At 37.7% G+C, this 24,712-nt stretch overlaps 1 protein-coding gene across 3 annotated transcripts in view; it reads left to right on the top strand.

Moving 5' to 3' along the window:
* Positions 1-16,425: 16,425 nt before the first annotated feature.
* Positions 16,426-24,712, top strand: part of LOC126761443 (forkhead box protein O) — a 103,964-nt gene continuing 95,677 nt past the window's right edge. Inside the window, exons 1-2 of one of the 3 annotated variants that reach the window (XM_050477610.1) lie at positions 16,426-16,534; positions 18,891-19,684. Coding sequence is in view for 1 of the 3 variants with exons in the window: in XM_050477591.1 (XP_050333548.1) it covers positions 19,824-19,838 (15 nt within the window). In the remaining 2 variants the exon portion in view is untranslated. Of the gene's footprint in view, positions 16,573-18,890; positions 19,685-19,739; positions 19,839-24,712 lie in introns of those variants that run through there. The other 2 variants (XM_050477600.1, XM_050477591.1) reach the window with 2 other exon arrangements.

Raw genomic sequence — 24,712 nt, 5'->3', positions numbered from 1 at the left:
AATTTTCCGAGTGGCACACGCCGGCATTTCCTCGCACAAAAAACGGAAGAATGAGCAATTCAAAGGCATCGTCCATCATGAATCCGTTCCTCCTGGACAAACCGTCAACGCCAAGTTGTACGTGAAAGTCCTCAAGAGACTCAAACGAAATATCAATTGGGTCCGAGAAGACATCCCAGCCGATTAGAAGTTGTACCAGGACAATGCCCTGGCTCCCACCGTCTTTTTGTGAACAGCTACCCAATCAAGGCCGGCAATCCAACACTTCCGCATCCGCCCTACAGCCCAGATGTGGACTTCCGGACTTTTTTTGTTTCCTTGTCTGAAAAGGCCGATGAAAGGCAAGTATTTTGAGACGACAGAGGGTATCCAAGCAGCATGTACCACAGCTCTCAAGGCTATTCCGGAGAATGCCTTCCGTGACGCCTTAAATGCTTGAAAGTTTTCAAAGAATTGCAACGATTTTTTCAATAAATTTTTTTAAATCAGTAATACTACTTTCCGGACAAACCCTGTACTTGCGTAAATTTTCCATGGCTCGGTGCGGAATTTCGGCTATAGTGCGCTAAATGTTGTCTTCAAGCTCCTCGAGCTTTGCTGGTTGATTGGCGTAAGCCTTTGATTTAACGTACAACCAGAGAAAATAATCTAGAGGCGTTAAATCGCATTTCTTCTTCGTCGTTCTTCCTTTCACTGTGGTGCCAATTGGCGATTCCAAGTATAGCCAGGTCCTTCTCTACCTGGTCTTTCCAAGGGAGTAAAATAGCACAGTACTAGTTGTTGAGGAGCCAAATAAGTTTCCTGAACCACACGAGGATTATACACTCCTATAATGACAATTTTGTTTGTTCACGAAGCTATTAAAGCAAAAACTTGTCTCATCTGAGAAGATGATTTTTCGATAAAAAGTGGTTTCTACAGCCGCCAACGGAAAACGTGAATTTGCATAATAAACTGGAAGAATTCCAAGCTTTGTTCCAAACCCAAACGACAATGATGAATTGCTAAACCTTACTGAACATACTGACGAAATTTGACACATATCCGTAAGTAAACCTGACTGCCACGAGCTGTCAAAATCACGTCATCCCTCTCCCGTCATTAGTAAATGCTGTAAAAAAAATATAAATTTTCTTACGTATAGGCATGTTGTAATTCTATAAATTTTCATAAAAATTAAAAAAAATAATATGCTTAGTCTGAATAACTATAAGATTCTCTCTTTTAATCAATATGATATTAGACCAAGTTTTGGTTAACTGGGCTGTGTTTTCAATGTTCGAAATAATCATTGATAATAAATTCAAATAAATATATGTAAATGTAAGATATACAGATGTATATACTATTAGGTACGTGTTGTTGATTACATTCCCGTATGCAAAAGCTGAAAGCAACCACAAATTTATTATGACTTTTTTTATTTGTAGTATCTGTGTCTTTCTCTTCCTCTCTTTATTCCCATTATCATTTCAAATGTTCTATGTTGTCATTTTACGAGTTTTCTTTTTTATTTCTGCTTTATCATCCAGTTTATTGGGTTTGTCAACCATCCAACATTGCTTTGCGAACTTTGTTCTCATTTGAGCATCGCGTTCTACCTTCGCCATAACCGCATATGCTGGATGTATGCTTTTACAATTGAGTAAGTGATGTCGCTTTCAAAACTTGTATTAGGTTAGGTTAGGTTTTTATGTCATTTCATTGAATAACTTATGTACTATATACATATAAGTACATATGTATGTATGTGGTTGTATTTGGTTTTGAAAGACAAATTTGAAGGTGGCATTTGGGTGAGCAGCGAGTTGAAGATGTGGAAGAATTACGCAGCCTTTCATTAGAAAAGTTTATAATTTTATAAGTTTTTGAGTTGCGAAAAATGAAAAATCTATGATTTTCTTACTGGTGAAAACTTATTTTTTATGAAAACATCTAGATATAGTTGAATTAAAAACGACAAAAGGGGTAAAATCTTTACACCAAAATCTACTGTAAATATTCTATCTGTACATGCCAATCTTCGAATCTCCATTTCACCTTAATTTAGTTTTGTGGATGCTCCAAGCTGAAAGGTTAGTCATTTGTTGAGTAAAAGTAAACTAAATATTTGTTTATGGCTTTAGGTACTGAAATGTAGAGATTTGGACCTATTAAGTGATATATAAGTTTTAATTCGTACTGCTTTTATTTACCATGATGGTAATTGTGATTTATATCGTCAGATAAAATCTTAAAAAAAAACCTAGTGCGAATCTTAAAATATGTCGAGTTAATAACTTTTGAACAACATACTCAAATTTCCGATATCTCAAATAGTATTTCAGTTACAGCCTACTAAAGTGTAACCCCCTCGGTTCGATCAGCTTCAACAGTTTTTCTTTAAACGCATTATTCTGAAAATTAGTGGTTCGTTCATTAAGTAATTTCGTTTGATGACAACAGCAGATCTTATTATTTCTTTTCGCAGCCAACTTGATCTTTAGACTTGTACAGTTTTGTCCTTGTTCGTCGAGAGAGGACTTTACTTCTCAATTGCCTACTTAGTCCGAAGTAGCACCTGTTGGCAAGAGTTACTCTGCGTTGGATTTCGTGGCTGACATTGTTGTTGGTGTTAATATGGTAGACGAAATTATCTACGATTTCGAAGTTATGACTGTCGATAATGACGTGGGAGCCAAGTCGCGAGTGAGACGACTGTTTGTTTGATGACAGGAAATATTTCGTCTTGCTCTCGTCGACTATCAGACTCTTTTGTTTCGTTTCCTTATCCAGTCGCGGTTATTGAGGCCAATGATATCAGAATCATCGACGTACGCCAGCATCTGTACATTTTGCAGCTCGCACTATAATCTCCAGAAGTATATGGAAGAAGTCGCCCGATAAAGAATCGCCTTGTCTGAAACCTCGTTTGGTATCGAAAGGCTTGAAGGTTTCCTTCCTTCCTGACGGAACTTTTGGTAGTGCTCAACGTCAGCTTACGTAGCCGTAGTAGTTTTTCGGGAATACCAAATTCAGACATGGCGGCATAGGGGCAGCTCCTTTTAGTGCTGTCAAAAGTAGATTTGAAATCGACGAAGAGGTGGTGTGTGTCGATTCTCTTTTCACGGGTATTTTCTAAGGTTTGACGCAAGGGGAATATCTGGTCAGTTACTGACATTGCAGTAAGCTCGATAGTTGGCGTAGATTGTGGGGTCTCCCTTTTTGTGGATTAGGCAGAGCACACATAAATTCCAATCGTCGGGCATGCTTTCGTCCGACCATATTCTAATTGCTACTGGAACTTCTTCATGGTCGAGTAGTAGAAAGTCCGCTCCAAAGTCATCGATTGGGGAATCGGGTTCACCATCTCCTGGTGTTATGCACTCACTGCCATTTAGCACGTTGGAGAAGTTTTCCATTAATAATTTTAATATGTTCTGGACATCAGTCACGAGATGACCCCTGTTGGTTCTACAAGGGTATTTAGGCATATTGAGAATATCCGAAAACGGCCGAAATTGTGGAAGAAAAATAGATGGGTTTTACACGACAATAATGCACCATCACGATTGTGACCGAATTAAAAGCCTAGAACGCTATGAATACCACCGATCAACCACCGTATTCACCAGATTTGATTCCCTGTGATTTTTTCTTGTTACCGAAGCTGAAAGTGCCGCTCCTGGAACCCGTCTTCAGTCGGTCGAAGAGATAAAACAAAATTCACTGAAGGAGCTGAAGGACATCCCAGAAAGTGCTTATGAAAAGTGTTTGGAGGATTGGAAAAATCGTTGGTATAAGTGTATAACATTTGATGGGTATTACGTTGAAGGCGACAAAATAAATATTAATGAATAATTGAATATTTTGGGTTTTATTTACAATTCTTGGTGATTTTCAAAATATATACTTTTTGTTTATAAACTATTATGTCCTGTAGCAACAGGTTGCAAGAATATAAATACTGAGCGAAATTCAGAATGTCTTCACACATTTTAAATTGACAACTCTCTTTAGTTGCTTACTAACATAGTTAAGAGTAACGCTAGTGAATTGATACTTTGTTGGGGAATATCTCTTAGTTTGCTGTTATTGAAATTTATTAAAATTTTTTATTTATTTTGTTTGTTATTTGCTCCGTTTCATTGGCTTTAAAGTTTCAATAGTGTTTTGCTAAATTGGTCGTTGCCGTTGTGTTGCGTTGGTTGACGTGGATGTTGAGCAAATATTTTATTTGAATTTATTAGGCCTCTAAATATATAGTAACAAATATGAATGTATGTATGTATAAGAACATGTCTATATAGTACAAGTATGTATGTAGCATATTTGCCAATAACAAAATATATAAATATACTTATATGTGTGTGTATGAGTAAATGCTCTCTGCTTTTGGGTTACCTGTATGCAAATGATTTGCGTATTTTTCTAAACTACCACATATGTATGTATGTATATAGATGTGTATACATATGTATATGCACACATATATTTCATTTATGTTTGCTTTGTTGTGCTTTTTCTGTTCTACTATGACAACATAGGGAGTTCGCTAAAGTTCTATCGGAAAGTAAGGCCGATGGGAGAGAGTATAAAGGAAATAAAAAATATAAATACCTGCTGCGCGCCTATACATATGTATGTATGTAGGTACATAGTATTTGAAAGTACATACATATATACTTATGTATGCATGTATATTTGTGCTGATGCCTACATGCAAATATGTGTACGCTTTTAGCATAAATATAGTATACAGCAAGGAAAGCAAATTTTTAATAGAAAGCCAATTGTCAGATTGTCTTCAATTTGCGCGGTGAACTTGAAAACCACGTGTTTTGCCAGCGTTAAAAACTCGCCGAATGAATTGTGGACGATGAATTCGCAATGTTTCGGGAGAGTGCCGTACTCAGCTACAAATACACTGACAACTAAGTATTGCTGCTGCTGATTTATGCCTACCTTGGCTGCTGCGTCGCTTGTTGGCGCTCAATGCCGATCCCACCACCCCCCCAACTAACGGCATCGACAAGCGAACGTTGGCGTTCCGTTGTCGATCGATTGTATGAGGTTTGCGACGTCATCGCTATCGTTAATCGCCAGTCGCTACTCGTCGAGGTTATCTGGTCGTTTCGCTTGGAATTTCGCATCGCTTTCGTTCGATTAGCGATCGTCTGGCTTGCCGGCTGGCTGTATGCGGAGTGTATGGGCGGGCGTTGGTGGTAGACGGACGGCGGTGGGCAGCCGGCGCGCCAGCAAGCGCCCATAAGCGGAAGTTGAATTCCACATTGGCGCTTGAAGTTTTCAAGCTAATGCGCACTTTGATCATGCGCATTTGTATTAGCATATTAGCGTTCCCGAATGCCCACACACACTCATACATACATAGAAATACGAACATACTTCGTGCATACGCAGTGTGCTTGTAGTTAAAGCTATGTAGGTGTGTGTTTGTGTTTTATTTTCGTGTTCAGTTTCGCAAATGAAAACAAAGCTCACTCTGGCTGCTGGCAAGTGTGTGTAAGTGTATGCGCAAACTGTTGAGTAAACATTGGAATAGTTTTCTGTTTACTAAATAAAATTAAAGTGGCTGTTTGGCGATGATCCATTTCGGCGGCTAAAGTGGCAAATAGTAAAATGCAACTGTCAAATGGCGTTTGTGGTTACAAAATGAGATATTGGCGCGTTTTTATATACTTATGTACATGCATACATACATATGTATATATAATATGTGCTTATTTCAATGATTATAAATTTAGATACAATTAAGGGATGGACTATTATATTTTAGCAAAATATTTTCTTAGTCATCAAGTTCTTGCTTTCTTTTTTTTTTTATCTACATACATATGTGGGCAAGTAAAGGGTGATCCATTTGAGATTCTCCACTTTTTTAAAGAAAAGAAACAGAGAAACTTTAACTTTAATGGGGAATGTTTATTATCATTCGAAAGCATATTCTTTGGCATTTATTTTTTGAAGATTATCTCTTTCAAATGTTGGCCGCGGCTGCATCTCACATGATCTATCCGTTGAAGCCAAATTTCGTTGGCTCGTTCGATCATTTCGACTGGCGAATGACACGCGTGATATTTTGCTCTAAGGCCTGAATCGAAGCATAGACTTTATATCGGGTGATTTTTTAAGAGCTTGATAACTTTTAAAAAAAAAAACGCATAAAATTTGCAAAATCTCATCGGTTCTTTATTTGAAACGTTAGATTGGTTCATGACATTTACTTTTTGAAGATAATTTCATTTAAATGTTGACCGCGGCTGCGTCTTAGGTGGTCCATTCGGAAAGTCCAATTTTGGGCAACTTTTTCGAGCATTTCGGCCGGAATAGCCCGAATTTCTTCGGAAATGTTGTCTTCCAAAGCTGGAATAGTTGCTGGCTTATTTCTGTAGACTTTAGACTTGACGTAGCCCCACAAAAAATAGTCTAAAGGCGTTAAATCGCATGATCTTGGTGGCCAACTTACGGGTCCATTTCTTGAGATGAATTGTTCTCCGAAGTTTTCCCTCAAAATGGCCATAGAATCGCGAGCTGTGTGGCATGTAGCGCCATCTTGTTGAAACCACATGTCAACCAAGTTCAGTTCTTCCATTTTTGGCAACAAAAAGTTTGTTAGCATCGAACGATAGCGATCGCCATTCACCGTAACGTTGCGTTAAACAGCATCTTTGAAAAAATACGGTCCAATGATTCCACCAGCGTACAAACCACACCAAACAGTGCATTTTTCGGGATGCATGGGCAGTTCTTGAACGGCTTCTGGTTGCTCTTCACCCCAAATGCGGCAATTTTGCATATTTACGTAGCCATTCAACCAGAAATGAGCCTCATCGCTGAACAAAATTTGTCGATAAAAAAGCGGATTTTCTGCCAACTTTTCTAGGGCCCATTCACTGAAAATTCGACGTTGTGGCAGATCGTTCGGCTTCAGTTCTTGCACGAGCTGTATTTTATACGGTTTTACACCAAGATCTTTGCGTAAAATCTTCTATGTGGTCGAATAACACAAACCCAATTGCTGCGAACGGCGACGAATCGACATTTCACGGTCTTCAGCCACACTCTCAGAAACAGACGCAATATTCTCTTCTGTACGCACTGTACGCATCGCTGTGGTTGGTTTATGTCCGATAAAGTCTGAGTGCGAAACTTGGTCACAATCGCATTAATTGTTTGCTCGCTTGGTCGATTATGTAGACCATAAATCGGACGTAAAGCGCGAAACACATTTCGAACCGAACACTGATTTTGGTAACAAAATTCAATGATTTGCAAGCGTTGCTCGTTAGTAAGTCTATTCATGATGAAATGTCAAAGCATACTGAGCATCTTGCTCTTTGACACCATGTCTGAAATCCCACGTGATCTGTCAAATACTAATGCATGAAAATCCTAACCTCAAAAAAATCACCCGATACTTTTCATACCCTACAAGAAAATGTGTAAGGGTGTGATATCACGCGATCTTGGTGGCCAATCGATCGGCCTAAAGCCGTGAAGTTACCTGCTCGCCGAAGTGTTCTCTCAATAAATCTATTGATTTATACGATGTGTGGGAAATGGCGTCATCTTGTTGAAATCAACTGCCGCCGAAATCACGAGCTTCAATTTCAGTCCTCAAATAGCCGGTTATCATGGCGTAATAACGATCGCCATTGATGGTTACATTCTCACTATCATCATTTTTGAGGAAATATGGGCCGAGAATCCACAGGCTCACAAACCATACCAAACCGTTGTTTTTTCTGGATGAAATGGCAGCCTTAGAATCTCTTTGGATTACTATTCTAATTAATTGTGACAATTTTGCTTGTTGACATACCCATCGAGCAAGAAATGGGCCTTATCGATGCACAAACTTTGGCTCGAAAACGTCGGATCTTTTTGGAACTTTTCAAGAGCCCATAGATCGAAGCGATATCGGTTGGAAAGTTCGAGCGCGTTCAGTCTTTAAGATCTCGACGTAAAATGCGTCAAGTCATTCCTGTTGCGAACGGCGCCGAATCGATTCTCCATGGTTGTCAATTCGGTCAAATATTACCCAGTAATGAATGCTGGGTTTCAAGATGGGTGACAGTGTTGCGAATAGTACGCTCAGTGGATCAATGTTGACCATAAGTTGAGCGAAGCGCGCGAAACACATTCTTTACAGAACATGAATTTTCGTAATAAAGTTGAACGATTTGTAAACGTTGTTCAGGCGTAAGTCTTTCCATGATAAAATTCCAAACTATACTGAATAAAAATAACATGAAAATTGACACGCCTTAGTCGTGATCTGCCTTGGACCACCCGTTAATTTTGCGAAATATTTTCTTAGTCATCAAGTATTTCCTTTATATGACTTTATACCGTTAACCTTAATCAATAACTCAGTTCCGTTGTGAAACCACTGAAACTAAAATCTCCTTATTCTATTATGTCCTCTCTGAACCACCTTGTTTACCTGATGAATTTCAGCAATATCAAAGGTTTTATATCCGCAATTGTTCTAAAGTCTTTTCTACTTCTTTCGTTAATTTTTTGTTATTCCCAGTCCGCTGACATGTCTGCCAATGAGACGATGAGCTGTTAGAACTCCTATTCGAGCTTTGGCGAGAGCATCTGCTTCAGAGTTGCTACGAATATCAAAGAGACAAGATTTATGGTGAAATAAGCGGTTGGATTATCATTATCTTACTATCTTATATGAAACCCTAAGATACTTTAGTAGTTTCAAAGCCTATTCACTACCTTTATATATAAATTTTTGTCTCGTTGTTAACACACTTTAGAACAAGAAGGCTTTGTTTAATTGCTATGATTTCCGCTTGAATGACAATGCAATGGTCTAGTAGTTGGAAGGCGATTCCCACTCGATTATCTAGTTTGAACCCAACCTTATATCACTGTGGACGTGTCCACCTCACCCAAAGGCCACTTTTCTCAGTAAGGTAAAGCAATTTTGTGGACCGAATTTAAGTTCAATTGTAAAAGATTACAAACATTCTCGGATGGAAAGTGGTACTTACTAAGTGCCTTAGAAAGCTTATTATTACAAGTTACTAATAGGGAGGGATTACCCTAGCCTAAGAGTTGACTTCGCTGCCAATAGCTTATGGAACAAGTCTGGAGTACAGTAAATATAGAAATAGATAAGAAAATATTAAGAAGTATAAATATAAGTATTCCGAATCGCCAATCAAAATTTTTACGAATGAAATCTCCTCGGTGGTGACAATAGAACTTAGATTCTTTACTGTAATTGCGTTTTTATTTATTAGTAGCGATTAAAATATCCACATTTCTCCACTCCCAAAACACGTTGTAATAAATCATCGAGCTTTTTTTATTAAAACAATTTCATTAAATCCAGCTAGGGGCAATTAATTTCTAATAATTTAATCCGAGACAGGTTTTCTCATTTAATTTTCAAACCTGAAATAAATTAGCAATTTTGACTTCCTCGATGAAAAAGCAAAAAAGGGCTAGAATGCTAGTTTGCTGTTCTACGGGCGCGTTTATAATTATGGTCACACACTTATGCGTGTGTGTGTGTGTCTGCTTGTTGGAGCCAGCCTTAGAAGCGCATGTAAATATGCGAGGGTACACACAACCTTTTCCTCGCTCAAACATATTTACATATATGTTTACCTATAGTGTATGCTAAGCAAGTTCAAAACCCTACAAACAAAGTTTAGGCATAAATATGGAAAAAAGCAAATAATTAATAATTCATAAAGTACTGGCACGCGTGTCAAACGTGACTAAGCCCGACAACAGACAGTATACGGCGGCATTAAGCTGGCTTGCCAGTTATTACTATATGCTTATATACTACCTGTATACAACACATATATGTATTATGTATATTTCCAGCCATTACTTATCCTTCAAATCGCTTTTGCGTACACGCGAAAAGTGTCAATAGAGGTTCATAAGTAAGTATTTAACTTCCACGGCTTGTTCAAATTCAAACAACGATGTTTGAAGGCCGAGCAAGTGTTGAGCTCAACGCTTATCATTCCCACATTTATCTAATTTCAATTACGCCATTAACAGCGCGAGCTTAAAACTGTGAGTTTTTTGATATTGAGTGATTTGAGTTTGGCTTTCGTGTTATAATAAATTTATCTTCTGAGCTTATGATCACACGATATTCTTGTATTTGAGTATTTAACGAAATATGACGAAATCGTATTTTCCTTTGCTGTGTTCTACATTACAAGATGGATTGAAATTGCTCAGCAAGACACCTGCAAAAATTTTGGAGAGTGGTGAATCGAACATGCAACAGGAAAGAAACTTATAAACTAGCATATTTGAATTGTAATGGCATATGCCGCAATGCGTAAAATTATTCAACAAAAATGTTCTATTAAATTTTGTGTGCGAAATCCAATTTCTGCTGCCGAAACGTTCAGAATGTTTGCAAAGGCCTTCGCTGATAATTGCTTTTCGCGAGCAAGTGTTTTTAATTAAAACAAATTATTCAAAGAGGATCGGGAACGCGTTGACGTAGAACCACGTGCCATCAACATCAACGAATGATCAACACGTCAATAAAATAAAGTACTTGGTGCTTGAGGATCGACGATTAACAGTCATAGATCTTACTGGCTTCGTTGGATTATTGGAAGGATCAGCGAAAACCACTTTGAAATATTATATAATTTAGGCCTAAGAAAAGTGAAAATACGATTATTTCCGAAACCACTAAATTGTTTCAAAGAACAGCGTCGCGTTAACGTTTGTGAAACAACGTTTTCCGACTACCAGTATGACATGAAACGTATTATTATTGGCGATGAGTCTTGGATCTATGCTTGCGCTCCGGAAACTGACGATCAATCGGCCGAATATCGTGGCAAAGGTGAGTCGACCGAAAAAAATAACTTTAAAACAGGTCAAGAATCAAGGTTATGTTGAGAGTTTTCTTTGATTATCGAGGTACACTTCGAATTCCTTCCGACCGACGCAAAGAAGTTAAAGGAAGCCGGAACTATGGGCCGACAACTCCTGGCTTTTGCACCATGGTAATGTATCGTCGCTTACTGCATTCATTATTCGTGAGTTTTTCGCCAAGTTTTCAACCAATATCGTGACTTCTGGCTATTCAGCAAACGGATCGGTCGTTTATCCGCGGAAACCGTTTTGAGTCAATTGAAGGTTATTCCACAAATTAGCTTCAACAACTATTTTGAGAAATGGAAAAAACATTGACACAAGTGTATTGGAGGATTACTTTTAGGGGGACGACATTTAAATATTCAGCCACGCCCTTTGCCTTACTTTTCAGGACCTCAGATCGCTGTTAAATTACTTTTCCCTTAATGTTTGTTATTTTATCTTTCATTACCGATGGGAAATTCTGTATAACTGTCTTGTTTCATTATTTTCAAAAGCGTCTGCATTAGTCCATAATATTTAGTTTTGACCACGCAAGACACCTCAGAACAGTATTTTTGAAGCCATCGGAGCAAAAAGTTCTTCGCTTTAAGCTTCCTCGCAGTGACCGATATTTTCGGCCAAAAGTCAACTATAGATACGGGGGTCCACACATACGGTACCTAGGCTTTCACAGTTTTGATTGGATTTGGACTTGATCTTTGCCTTAACCTTGAACTTTTTATGTAACAAAAGAATATTTAACGGCGGTTATTCTTCTATGTAATGACAACAACTATAACATTTTCGTGAGTGATCGGCACATTTGTCTCACCTTGTACCTTTTGGGGTTAAGCACCCGCCAAATTAAATTAATGACAATTAAGAGCTGTCTTTTAAAGATATTTTGTTGTTATTATTTGTGTTGAAAGTACCGGTTAAGTTAAATTTGTGATTATTGTTATAATTTTACAGGCATAATGAAATGACGCAGCGAATGACGGAAGTTTCAAGGTGAGCAAAATACTAGAATTTATGGAAAATTAGTGGGAGCATCTAAGCCAACCGTTATGTCGGGCGGTATGCTAATGTGACTTATGTACATATGTACATATGTATTCCTATATTGAATATAAATAACTAAATATAATTGCTTCAACTTATACACATATACTAACACCTAAATATATATGTATGTAAGTACAGATGTGTGTGGCAAAACCAGTCTTTGACATATCTTTCATTAATTATGCAAACTTATTTCTGCGCTTTTTCTCGACGCTTGCGATTTGTACAGCAAGACCCAGACCGAAACGGAGACGGTGACTGTGTCTGCGGCGCGCGTATGAAGCGTTCTGCCCGAAGCGATGAAATATTGACCTTCTGGAATAAGTAAAAGCTTGTGGAGTGCGCACGCAGCTTCACTTCACTTAAGAATCTAATTATTGGCACAAATACGCACACAATCACACATGTATACATGTATATACATACACATATATATGTAAGTACGTGTGTCTATATACAGCTAACATTTTCAAGGCGTCACTGTTGGCGATAATTTTCTGAACTGAATAACCTTCGCGTGTTTGTACTTACCATGTACACTGTAAAAAAAATGTCAAGTATTTATTTCGCAGTTAAAGACGCGATGATCGAGCAAATAAAATTGAGGGGCTCGTTCTCGTTGCTTTGGTGTTAGTAGTTGTAGAAGACGAAATTCTTCTCTACTTTTTTGTCAAGTTATTTTTTGCGTATGAAACCCGTTGGCACTAAAAGCACATATTCTTCTATGTATATACATACATATGTATAAACATATATGTATGTGTGTATGTATATGCATATGTGTGTGGCATAAAAAGCACTTTCTATATATACACATATACATGTGCCGATACCTGCCTGTTTTGGCCTTTCGTAAACACACACACACAAACGAACACAAAGTAGACAAAATGAGGAAGGCAAAAACAGGCAACAATAACAAAGCCTGAGTGTTTAATTATATTTATTTAATTTTTGTTGCTTCGCGAACGAGAATATTTGCGCATTAAATTCTTATAGAAATGTTAATATTAAACATTTTTCGTGTTCGCTCTCTCACCTACGTACTTGACTTGCTGCTTTGTAGCCGCAGAAGCTGTTGGAAGCATTTCTAAAAATTTTGAAAGAAAGCGTGCCCGTAAAATATAATTAAAAAAGGTATTTATAAATAAAGAAGGATTATACTTGGATTATTTTTTGAATAAAAAAAATAACATTCTAAAAAGCAGAAACAAAAAGAAAAAACAAAAAACAAAATTATTGAATTATGTCCGTTGAATAGAAGCATTCACGAGATTCTTTTCGTAAACGAGTTGTCTGGTGACTTTGTGGTGGGAAGACTCTAATAAATTAATTCTTTTGTAGAACCTTACTTTTAAGGAGTTAAACTTATTTATGATTTTCAAAAAAATCGATTTTTGTGCATATATGTATGTATTTCGAATGTATGTATATCTGTTTGAAAATATTCTCCGAAGATTTATGGTTGGTAAGACAAATAGTTTCGGAGAAAGGAACGTATTTGTAAGAATCTTCTAAGACTCCCAAAACCTTAAGGTGTACATGGGTTTCCTTGGGTTAAAAGAGATAACATTTTCAAACATACAATACTAACAAAGAAATTCTGAAAATTTTTGCAAAAAAATATTTTAAACTCGACCATTGCGGCGCCATTTCCGGTGACCCTCGGAAAAAAGATGCGTCCGCGTTAGCAGCATACCTTCCAACCTCCATCTAAAGCGAAAAAAGGAACGTGGACGAAGGAAAAGAACTGAATATTGGATTTTTGGTAGACATTTTCACAAAAAAATTAAAATTTCTGAGAAAATTTGCCGATTTTTTTTTTTCAAATAGTTGTAATCGAAAAAAAATCCTTCGTTCACGTCTTTAAGAATTTTAGCTCAAAGACCTGTGTAAAATTTCATGAAGATCGGTTGAGTAGTACTCGAGAAATCTTGACAATCGACTTCAAAAACACAGTTTCGAAAAAAACGGGTTTAAAGATGGCGCACTTAGCCTAGCTAGCCTCAAGCGCACGAGTTCTCAAGGATGCATTTTCGAAACTATTACTCGGATCAACTTGAAAAGTTAGAAAAATATTCTAGAGATGTTGTAGAATTTAATAAGATACGATTTTTCCTCGTAGATCAATGTAACCCTTTAAAGCACTCTAAAATAAAAATATTTCACAAAAACTAATTTTTTGGGGCCGTCACTTTGTCGAAAATTCAAATTTTGACTCTTCGTTGATCGTCACCTCTACTGATTTATAGTATTTTTTTTTTTTGTTTTCGGATTGGCGATAATTTTAAAAAAAGTTTACCTTGGGATTCGACACCCTTTTTCGGCGGCCCTTCTGGAGATCGGCTACGAAATCAAGGTTTCTTTTTTTACTTTAAAAATTAGCCCTTAAGCTAGATTACGGTGTTTGGATTCATCGCCCGAATCCATCTTGAACTTATTGAAAATTTATGATTTCTTTATTGATTAATATTTAGGAGCCAGAAAGCAATACATGTCTATGGTAGTATTCCACTTCCATATTAAATTAAACCACAAGAAAAGCAGCAAACTTCTTTATTTGCGTTAGAAAGTATTCATGGAACTGAACTGAGGGGCGGATGCTTTAAAGATGTTGCTGAGGAGTTATTGACGAATTCTGTCAAAACTATTGGTAATCGTCTTAATAAAGAAGTTTTGTTCGATTTGTATATAACCCTACAATTAATCTATGATACGAGCAAAGTAATGAGCTTTTCTCAAGACCTTTTTAACTTGGCACTCTTACTTTGATTCAATTCTTCTTAAAAATTATAGAAAACAATTCCACGTAAATGAACAAATTTAATTTAGATATAAATACTTGAATTCTTTCTTTACAGAATATCTCGATACACCATTCAAGACAGAACGTTGAATAATAAGGGCTTTGAGAGCTCTTCTATTCGCTTAGTTTAGAGGTAAAGCTCCAAATGGTTGAAGACTTAGCTAAGATAGCGGCGGTAATCGAGTCGAATGAACTAAAACTTTACTTCGTAGCGGGTCTATACACTATAAGGGAAGAGCTCGGGAAAAAATGAAAATGGATAATCATTATGAATAAATGTTCATGAAGCGAAGAAAAAATGAAAATTGATAATCACTATGAATAAATGTTCGTGAAGCGAATCTATTTCTGGGAAGGCAAAACTTGGAAAGATGCAAGCATATAATCAGTCTCTGAAAGACAAACTTTGACATCTTCTTACTTTCGGTCGTGCGAATTGGCAGCGGAGACATCTGATAATCTACTACGTGAGATCCCTTTAATCGCAAAAAGTATGAGTTCGATTCATCGATTCATTAAACTTTATCCGTCATATTAAAGGGAACATCTAATTAGTATCCTTACTTAATGTCGAAAACCATTGAACTCTGTTTTTATACCGTGTATCTTTTATCGAATAATATTCATGGACTGTTAAGGAAGAAGTGTTCTTTCAACTTGAATGAATCCATACAGTTCTACACCGATTTTTTCCATAACAATCTTCCATAGACACAACCTTCGATTTCTGACAGTACTTATATAGAAGCGTGACCTAAACAGTAAAGTGACGAGCTGCTAAGGGAAAATTATTTTCATGGTCCTTTTTTCAAAAGCTTCAGTCAAAAATACATGGACCCCACATATAAGATGGGGACTGCACCTGTGAACCACTGTGCTTGCTGAGTATAAAATAGGCGCGCGATTAGCGTCACTCAGCGCTAAGCAGAAAATAAATAAGAGAGCGCGACCCACTACCCAGAGAGAGCAAAAAGCGAAATGAACACAAACATTAGCGCCCACTAAGCCATCGCCAGCAGCTTTGCGCCCACGGCCAATACTAAAGAATGAACGCTTTTGGAATGTATGTCAATGTATGGCAGCGCCAACACGCCACCGCCAAATCGGCTTGGTTTGGGAACAACGCGTGTGGGGCTCAACGTGTGCCTGCGCGTCTGTGTGTGTGCGCGTGTGTACTGGCGATGGGGTCGCAAGGCGCTTTCGCTGTCCTCGGCGGCGCAGTAACCGACGGCGTTAACGCTGCCGCAGACGCAACCGTCGTTGTTGGCGACGACGATGACTGGTGGTGGTAGTGGCGCTGTCGCTCAGTTTGCCGTCGCTCAATTTGCTATTGTTGGCGCTGCACTCGGTTTTGCAACCACCGAAACACACAGCCAGTTATCGTTAACGAGCTGGTGGAGCCTGAATGGCCAGCTCGTACGTGCGGTTGGCTGTGGTATGTGCAAGCACAGAGCTATTTCGCCCCATATGGCGCTGGCCGACGAAACTTACGACAACGATTACGATGACGACGACGACGTTGGTTGATACGAAACGACGTCGATTCGCCATCCACATGGTCGCTGTTTGTAAGCGTAGCGTTGTTGGCTGCGCGACGGCGGCATCCACATCGTCGTTCGCATATACGCTAGTGAAAATGAATCGGTATAATCGTTGTTGTCTCGGTGTGTGAATGCTGTTGCTTTTGCTGCTGTAGCGAGGCGTACTGTGACGCTTTTGGGATCCGCTGTACGAGTCAGTTGTCTGTTCGCATCCAACCAGAAAGCAAGTAGGGTCTGTACTAGAGTTTCTTCGGTAAGAAGCCACGAGGTCGTTCGCTGCGTTAGCAATTTGTGAGTGATATTTATTTTCATTACGACACATACGATACGACACGTTACTACTATACAACGAGTAGTGTGCACAACAACGATGAAGGCAATTTGAATAGCGACCGGATTAAGTGACTTAATGACTGACTAAGTGTCTAACTGACGCATGATGATGATGGCCCCAGCAGAGGTCTAATAAAATAATTAATATACGTGAATACCAAGTGTGAAAACTTACGGAAAAACTCAAAGAATTTGCAAAATTCTGCCATAGAACGTGAATCGAGAAAGAGAGGCAAAGAAAAATTGTATAAAAACACGTAGTAGAAGGAACGACGAAAGAAAGAGAAGGAAATCACAAGCATACATTTAAGTGACTGTGTAGTTGTACATATGCATATGTGTTTGTGTGTGTGTGAATGTTTATGCGCGCCCGAGCAAAAAGCGCAAAAGGCTAAAATATGCGCGAATGGCGAGAAGTTAAATGAAAATATCGGTGAACAAATGAATGAAAAACCCAAAAAAAAAACGATTTGTATAGCGGAAAACACACAAATGGAGTTTTTTTTAAATGAAAATAAAAAATTAATTTTTATTTATTTAAAAAAAAATGGAAAAAACCGCAAATGTTTGCTTACTCGTGTGTTTGTAGTGCGCTGTGTGCCGCCAGGCAATAAATTCACCGATTTAAAGGCAAATTGCGCGTCCAACACGATCACCTAATCACATAATTTTAGAATAAAAAATATTTTTAGAAAACACTTCGCCAATGCTATGCGCTGACCAAGCGCTGCCGTGTGTGAATTTGGCTGCTGCCGATCGTGCTACCTCTGCCCAAGCGATTTTTTTGATTTTTTTTGTTTCTTTCTTTTTTTTTGGTTTTTTTTTTGTTGTTCTTTTGTTTTTTTACGTGTTTTTTTGTTGTGTAAAGCGGAAACGCGCTAAGTTCACGTTACAGAGCAGGCGTTTCGTGAGGAAGGCGGCTGGCGGCTCTGAGCTAAAGCGCTGAAAGAATTCTTGAAAGCGGTAGCAGCAATAGGCTACGAAAGCACAAGTGATCTCTCAAATACAAATATTTTACAATTAAAAGTAAAGATGAGCTCGATTTATGTACCTATATCACTTAGTATAGGCTCCAACCATAGCCGCGCCAAACCACATTTCGAAATAAAACAATATTCTGCGGTTCCGCGGCGCATCTGTTGTGCGCGCCATTAGCGCTTCCCGCTTTTGTGGTTTCGCTACGCCGCGTAACACAATTCGCGTACAAAAAATCAATGCAGCATTGCTGGGAATTGATGACGTGACGCTTACACGCCTTAATTATGCTGTCATACATTGTAAGCGCTGCGCTCAAACGGCATAGGCGTACATATGTATGTATGAACGCGACATACCTTTATGAGCTCGCATAAGCTTGTCACCAAAGGCACATTGCAGATTTCGCTTAAATGAACCGCTATGATTTCGAATTTTTCCAATTTCCAAAGCCGGTCCTCAGTACGCGCACCATATAGTCACACATAGTTGCAGTAATTCATTACTCATATCCATTACAACTCGTCCGTCGTCGTTGATACTTGGCGCAGCATCGATTGCTAAAGCGTCTGCATTGCCTTATTGGAACTGACTGCGTTGTTTCCTTTCTACACGACAACAAAACGAGCTTGAATATCGGTGCGCGTAGCTGATCATTTGTGCGCCGCAGTGAGGCGAGATACAGCACTTTGCCAGTCAGTCCAGTCCAGTCCAGTCGATGAGGTAGGCACGTACATATGTATGTGCTTATGTCTGTTTGTATAGAAGTATAGTAGGCAGTCAGTCAGTCAGGCAGGCAGAAAGGCGGTCAAGTAATCAGCCGCAGTCAGCCAAAGTACCGTGTGTGCGCGGTCAGTTGATCGGCCGCTGCTGCGCTGCCCATTCGTCCGCTATTTAGTAATTCTGCCAGTCAGTGGCGTACTACAACAAAAAGCAACAACAGGCATAGCGCTCAAAACGAGTTTTTACTTTTTTCCCAACATCTTATCTTTTACTTTCTTCGCGGTGTGTCTTTTTTTTTGTATCTGTGAAGTGTCAGTTTAATGTCGGAGTCGATTCGCGATGTTGTGCTGGAACAGTGCTGTGTCTTCGACAAGCAAATTGTAAAACAAGCAGCATTTTGTGTCACTTTTTTTTGACAATATTGAAATGTGTATAAACAATAATATATAAATACACTGTGATTGCGAAACAACTTGCCAGTGCTGTGAAGAAACAATCCAAAGGGTTGTGCACAGTTTCCTTACTCTTTCTTTCGTTATACCGTTAAAAAGTAGTAAACGATTGTGTTGTGCTTGCAGGTGCTGCAGATTCTGAAGGAGTTAGTTAAATGTTATAGAAGTGTGTGAAAAAATACAAAAAAAAATTTCAAATAAAGTTTGACGTGTAAACGCGGCCTAAAATACAAGCAAAAGCGCAAGCCAACGGCTTAAACATAAAAATTCCAAAAATAAATATTACCACTAAATAAAAGAAGCTCCCGCGCCATAGCCAACTGAACGCGGCTGCTGAGATTCCAGTCCCTTAGTTTCGGCGCTGCTAAATAATATTATTTTTTCCACATTGGAAAGCCCCAAAGTCACGTCACATGTGTTTTGGTACTGCGTTCAACCGTTCAAAAAAGTGACAATCGACAAACGATCGCCAAGTAAAAGTGTTAAGTAATAACATGATAACCGAGTAAATGAGATAAAAAACGAAAATAAGCGTAAAAAGTGCGTACAAATGCAGTTAGATCGCGCGTGTTGAATAAAAAGTGAAAAAAGTGTGGCAAAGTGCAGACAAAATTTAGTTATTGAAAATGTACAATTGAATTGAGCGCAGTTGGAGCCCAGTGTTACAAAACAAGAAATAATAATAATACAAACCAGAGAGCGAGAGCACGCACGAGCGTAAGCCAACCAACAAAAAAATAAATATTTGTATGCATTAAAATTCCGAACAGCGGCCAAAACTGCTGTTTAACGTTAAAAGTGAAATAAAATACTTGGCAACAACAACTAACACGGCTTTATCAGCGATAAAAGAGAGCACCAAAACACCAAAACAGCGGTTCAGCACTTTAACGAAGTGACAGCGCTGAAGGTTATATTCTGTAAGTATTCTACCTGTTGTCATTTGTGAGAAATGCAATGTGAACATCGCAACTGTTGCAGTCGATTTTTGTTTTTTTATTTAACTAATAGTAATAAAAGTGTTGAATATTGATTGCTCGGCAATACGCAGAGGACGGCATGGCGTGCTTGGATGTAGGTGCAAGTCGGTGTTAAATATTCGTAAACGAAAATTATTTTGCTTACATTGGATTATTGCTTCTTAAAACTCATAATTACTTCATTTACCGTTATGTGTTCCCCAAAACAATTGTTAATTTTTTTTAGTTTTTAATACAACTACTTCAATATTTTCCAGCCCGAAAACCTTTAAAACGTTCTTTATAAATGTATTTACTACGGAAACAGACGAATGGGCAAAAAATAGTAAGACTTTTAAATTTAACATTTGTCGAAATATTTTTTTTTCTATGTTCGTATAACTGTCAGTGACATCTATGCCAAGTGTAAAATCAAAATAATGATCTTTGTTTAGCATACGCTTGTCCTTCTAAAGCACATACAGTGCATTCAGCAATTTTTACGATGAATGAAATTATTCAACATTATTCATTAAATGTTGTGTTCGGAATCAAATTTCTGGCTTAGAATGTTTGAAAAGACTTTCAGTGATAATTTTTTATCGCAAGTAAGTGTATTTGCTTGGTACCACTTTCAGGACGGCCATTAACGTCAACTGATGAGCAACACGGCAATAAAATTAAATAATTGACGCTTAACAGCCAGAGATCTTACCGGCATCGTTGGAATATCGGAAGGTTCAGTGAAAACCATTTTCGGAGATCGCCTAAGAAAAGTGAAAGCACGATGGGTTCCAAAATGACTAATTTTTTTTTGAAAAATAACAATGCTTTCCAACTACCAAGATGTTATGAAACGTGAGTCTTGGGTTTATGCTTAGGATCCGGAAACAGACGAATGTGAATTTCAGAGCACACTTTTTATTGATTTCCAGAATATCACTTTCCGCTGAACTCAGCACTGTCGTTCATACTTGATAACGAGACTTGTGTCTCTCTGTGAATTATTAGCTGAACATTTCCTGAATTTCATTGATCTGAAGATCTGAAGTGTTTGTGAAGTGTAGTACTAGACACTAAATGCCAATCACTTGAAAGTCAGAAAACATTTTTTTGCAAGAAAACTTTATTTAATAAATTAATAAAAACGAAGTACATTTACAGAATTTATTGTACTTTAATCATCACCTCTGAAAACAGAATGCCGGTGAGGAAGATTTTTCTGCTTAAAATTATCTCATACCCAAACAAATTATTGCTATTGGGTGTTTCACTTGTAAATATTCATATAAATAATCCGTTTTTCCTCGCCAGTAACCATTCGTTTTAAAAATAGTGAAATTTTGCCAAAAATCAAAATTTTTACTATTACTTCGATCGCTGTAGTAAGGCTTGTTTGTTAAAAAAAGGGTCTCTTAAATTTTTTGGAATAGTTTTTGTTTCATGTCGTTTCCCAAATCAACTATCTACTATCAAAAGCTATGAAGCTATGTTGAACGAACGCAAATGCCAAATTGGTTCGCATACTAGAGGGACTCTCGAAGCCGATGTGGGTAAAATAAAGTCGTTGGTCGATGCAGCTCGTCGAATAACAACTCGAGGCATTGGTGAAATATTAAATTTGTCTAACGCGATCATTTACAAGCACAAGAAACATCTAGTGTAAATTTCGAAGCTTGACATATGGTGTCTTAATGTTATTATAAAACGAAATTTGCTTCGTCGCAGTAACGACTGTGATTTGCTTATCAAACGATAAAAAATTTAAAAAATTTAACACAAATGCGTTGATTAAAATTTTAAAATATTTTAAAAATATTTCGAAAATGTTTAAACTGGTTGCTAATAAATAAATATGTTTAATTGTTTTTTTTGTATCAACTGATGAATCTTCCAATAAGCGGAAAATATTATATGAGGAATATCGAAGAATTTACGATACTTTTGACAGTGTGTATATCTATTTTTATATCGATTGTTGAGTCTCAAAAAACAACGATGTCGATATTGATTTATTTTTTGATCTATTTGAAGATTTTCGGAAGATATTTAATCCATGAAGGACATTTTTAAGAAATTTGCTTAGATTGATAACTTTACATTTATCTCAACTCTATATGATAAACTGACCATACGGTTCATGTTACCGTGACTTCTAACAAAGCGTGACTAGATGATCATAATATGTAGTTATCATGCTAGAATTTCAAATTGCTTTGTAAATTTTTTCATAAAATGTGGACATTGTATAGTACATCTGACACTACATTCTCATATCATCAGTAGAAAGTTAAAGTTTGAAGTTTGCTATGCTGTAAAAGAGATTTAGGTTAGGTTAAACTGGTATGCCAATCAGCCACGCATAGACCAGTTTTGGTCCTTAGCGATACCAGATTGAGTTCATTCGCTAAGTTCAAGAGGAATAGTCATCGTTTGGGATGCCTGCGCTTGACGCGAATTTTAACAGACTCTTTGCACTCACTATTGATACCTCGTCCGGTGTGTCATACGGTGGGGACCCCAGACCATGCCAATCAATTGAAAAATATAGAAAAACTTAAAATTGGTTATATTGGAATATGATCATAGTTTTTAGTCTCATATTATCACAGTAAGAACCTCTCTAAAAGTCAGATCAAATTTAAATGTTTAAAAACGCTGAAAATAATCCTAAATTTAATTATTATTGCAAAATTATTCCCAGAACATTCGCAGGTATTCAGTTCAAGGACCAAAATCGAAAATATTTTTTCATTTAATGATGCCCGTAATTTAAACCGTTCACTTCGTAAAAGTAAATTGTAAAAGTCCTTACTCAGATTTTCTTTATCCGTAGAGAAATATTTTCAGAAAAGCTTAAGCGTGTTCGATTCGCCAATCGCTGTATGTTAGATCGATTCTTCGTAAAAAAAAAACTATTAATAAACTGAAGTACATCTTATTTTTAATAAAACCCTTTAAAAAGAATCTGCAGTTCGTCAAAACTTTAATAAATTCATACCCATAAAGACCCACATCTTGTTAAGCCAAAACCTTGAAGTCTCAAAGAAAAGCACACCAAATAGCAAAATACAATGAAAACGTGGTCAGCGTCGTAAGCGGCGACTACTTAACCTCAATCACATCTTTCATACAACTCGGTACTATCAACTGTTAATCAAGTGGCGAAAACGAAAAACAGGTATGTATATGTACATACGTATACATACATACTTATGTACATAGTATATGCGGTTAAAAAGCCGGTAGTGTGAAAAATTGTAGAAAAGCATGTGTGGTGTGGATAAGAAAAATAAAAATGAAAATAAATCTTCCGGACAAAAACAAAACAAATAAGTAAACAAACAATAAACGGCCTTCCGCCACGGAGCAATGCGCAATGCAACGGGCGCACCGCCGAAAGGGGGCACAAATCCAAGTCGAAAGTGACGCAAAACATGTTGCTGATACGGACGAACTAGGGGAAAGGCACTGCACACATATGTACATACATACACACATACTCGTTTTTGATTATCTTATTTAGAGGCGATTAATTTACAAAAGCTGCGACTACGTCAAACGCGCAGAGGCCGAAGACCATGGCCGCGCTGCTTAATGATGAAGAACGCGACTGTCGGCGCGCAGTATGTGCGAAAACAAAACCGGTGAAGAAACTTAAACGACAACAGGAAGACACAAACATTTACCCCTGAAGATCTACACGAACGTGTGCGCATGTGTGTGTGGGCCAGAACTCAGCACGATCATTTGCATCTGTAGTGCGCTGTATACGGGAAGGGATGATAAACGAGCAGCTCGAATCAGCCAAATGCCACCGAATGCGAACTGCTGTATAAGAGCTAAAAGGCGAATGAGACCGTCTGCTGTTGGAGAAAAGCAAAAACATTGTATGCCTCGGTGTTTGTTGGAGCTTGCGATGAGCTGATGATCTTGTAATGTGATGGGGAACAGGTTTCGGAGCAAAAGTGTTAAAATGTATGCCGCAAAAAAGAAAAACGAAATAGAAATGAAACGAAACCAGTAAAAGTGTGTTCAAAGAAATGTGGCAAAAGTGTGGAAGATTGCAGAAAGTGGAGGAAGAAATGTGTATGTGTCCGTAAAAGAAAAAAAATGAAACAAAAACAACGTTATGACGGGATAAACAAAAAATCAAGCGAAAAGCCAGAAGGTAATAAACGTAAATTTGGCCGCAACAGATGCCGTGCGGCGATCTAAAGAAAAAATTAAAAAAATTAAAAAAAATAACAAAGAAATTTTTGCGCAAAGTGTAGAGGGAATATAATGATCGCGGTGATCGAAAAAGATAAATGACTAATGAAACCTGGTGCGGGATGACAATTGGTCTTATGGAGGTTCTACTAATAGTTAACTTCGAAAAAATTATTTTGGAAGACGTTTTGCAGATTCATAGCTCTTATTGGAAAGTCTTAGTTGACTGTTTCCGGAATATAAGTATCATGAGATCCTTCATGGTACTAAACTAAAGCGATTTTGGAACTATATTCCAAACAGTTTTGAAATATCTGCTATTTATCTCGGTGACTATCAATCACTGACTCATATGTTGCGGTCCCACTAAAGAAATTCCAAAACTTAATGAAACAATTTTTTGAGGTTATGCCTGACATGAATTACTTCCCGTCAAAGTCCACTAATTTCTCTATATCGTATTAAGAAGCCGCGGGAAACCGCCACAAGTCGTTTAGCATCAGATCGCACACACAAAAAAATATAAATAATTTCTATATAATAAATACCTACAGATGGCTGTGAGTCCAACAGAGCTGGTAATACTTTGAAGACAGCAAAATAAGAAAGCTACAATGCTATGTGCGCTCTCGTTGGAAAGCAGAAAAGTCATAAAGAATGGCGAAGAGGCAAAGAAAGAAAATCGCGTGTTCAATTTTCGCTTTATCATTACAGAGGCCTATGCGGAGATAGCGAACGACATACCGAGCAACAGAAGTACGTACGTACTTATAAATT

The sequence above is a fragment of the Bactrocera neohumeralis genome, chromosome 2 (assembly GCF_024586455.1).
Source record: "Bactrocera neohumeralis isolate Rockhampton chromosome 2, APGP_CSIRO_Bneo_wtdbg2-racon-allhic-juicebox.fasta_v2, whole genome shotgun sequence".
Classification (NCBI taxonomy): Eukaryota; Metazoa; Arthropoda; class Insecta; order Diptera; family Tephritidae; genus Bactrocera; species Bactrocera neohumeralis.
The sequence above is the reverse complement of the archived record's forward strand: the minus strand, read 5'-3'. Positions and strand labels throughout refer to the sequence as shown.